The sequence below is a fragment of the Olea europaea genome, chromosome 14 (genome assembly GCF_002742605.1).
Source record: "Olea europaea var. sylvestris chromosome 14, O_europaea_v1, whole genome shotgun sequence".
NCBI classification, from domain to species: domain Eukaryota; kingdom Viridiplantae; phylum Streptophyta; class Magnoliopsida; order Lamiales; family Oleaceae; genus Olea; species Olea europaea.
Genome location: NC_036250.1, coordinates 15930091 through 15931408, shown reverse-complemented (window position 1 = coordinate 15931408; position 1318 = coordinate 15930091). Strand labels below are relative to the sequence as shown.

Sequence of the window (1318 nt, the reverse complement as noted above, 5' to 3'; positions counted from 1 at the left end):
TTGTTGCAAGATATCAGTTTCTGCAATGAGCCGTTTGTTGATGGGTACTTCCCTATGATGTAATTTCATTAGGAAGAATAGGAACATTAATTGAACCACTTTTACCCTCAATTCACAAATTTTTTTAGACTTGTTCCTTAAAACGCCTCCTTGGTGCAAGCTCCTACGTGCTGGTTTACAAGTTACATGAACTATCATGTCACTGTTAGGGGCTTATGAATCTTAATTCTAGTATGAAGGTTTGTGTCGTTTAGTTTAGCCCAACTTCCTCGTGATCACAAGATGCTACGCATTAAGACATTTGTTTCTTTAATGAATGTGGTTTTGATCTATAGGTTGCGTACTTTGCCTTGATGTGTACAATAAATGTGTTTATATTGCTTACTGTATATTTCCTTCTAGTTTTTTTATTCACTCACTAGTTCAGTTTTCCTGACAGAGGAAGTCTTTACCTGAATTTTGGCGAGATCGACATGTTGTAAGTGTCTCTATTGTTTATTTCCCTTGTTTTCGGGCATCTTGTATCAGCTTACTGTATTTGCACCTAAAGTAATAGTTGACATGCTATACATATGGATCATCGTATTTGCCCGATCAAATGCAACTCACAAGTTGTTAAGATTGACTTCTGAGTAAGAGGTTTTCACTCTTTCTATCAATAATTGCCACATGCAGCCTTCTGATAATTCTAAGGAGCATAACTGTATACCAGATGAACATTATGTTCAAACCTTGCTTGCAGTAAGTTCTTTCTTCACCTTTCCAGGATGAAACTTGGGGAATAGCTAGAATCCTTGAGAAAAATGACTTCAAAGTTTTAGACTATGTTTCCTTAATAATAGTTTCACTTTCCTCTAATTCTCTTAGCCTTCACATTTCAGCAAAAGGGTCTTGAAAGGGAAGTTACAAGGAGGACGTTGACTCATACAGCTTGGGATCTTTCCTCTTCCAGAGAACACGAAAGACGAGGATGGCATCCTATAACTTACAAGTTAACTGATGCTACTCCTGCACTTATACAATCCATCAAGGTAAGATATATTTTCCATTGCTTATATGCTTATTTTTCCGTTCCAATACATTTTATGGTGAAATTAGTCGAGCATAAGCTTTCTGCTCAGTCTCTAAATGGATAGTAACTTGGGATGCATATTGAGATGCTTAACTTGACACAGTTGCTTGTTGAATTATTTACATTATTTTAAGGAAAATATAAATGAAAACCCTGTGAGATCATCTATATGTCATAAGAAATATTAGCTTTTGGCAGTATTAAGAAAAATCAGCTAAAATCTTATACATTTTACTATACAATACT

At 35.3% G+C, this 1318-nt stretch overlaps 1 protein-coding gene across 2 annotated transcripts; it reads left to right on the top strand.

The window, feature by feature from the left end:
- Positions 1–6: 6 nt before the first annotated feature.
- On the top strand, positions 7–1312 carry LOC111409315. Of its 2 annotated transcripts, XR_002705487.1 has the most exons (3): positions 7–478; positions 676–741; positions 882–1312. XR_002705487.1 is itself a non-coding variant. In XM_023039349.1 (2 exons), the coding sequence occupies exons 1-2, from the start codon at positions 670–672 to the stop codon at positions 1134–1136; spliced, it is 327 nt and encodes a 108-aa protein (XP_022895117.1). In that variant the 5' UTR covers positions 7–669; the 3' UTR covers positions 1137–1312. The 2 variants fall into 2 exon arrangements, 1 of the variants encoding a protein (XP_022895117.1); XM_023039349.1 differs by having other exon boundaries at positions 7–741.
- Positions 1313–1318: the final 6 nt, after the last annotated feature.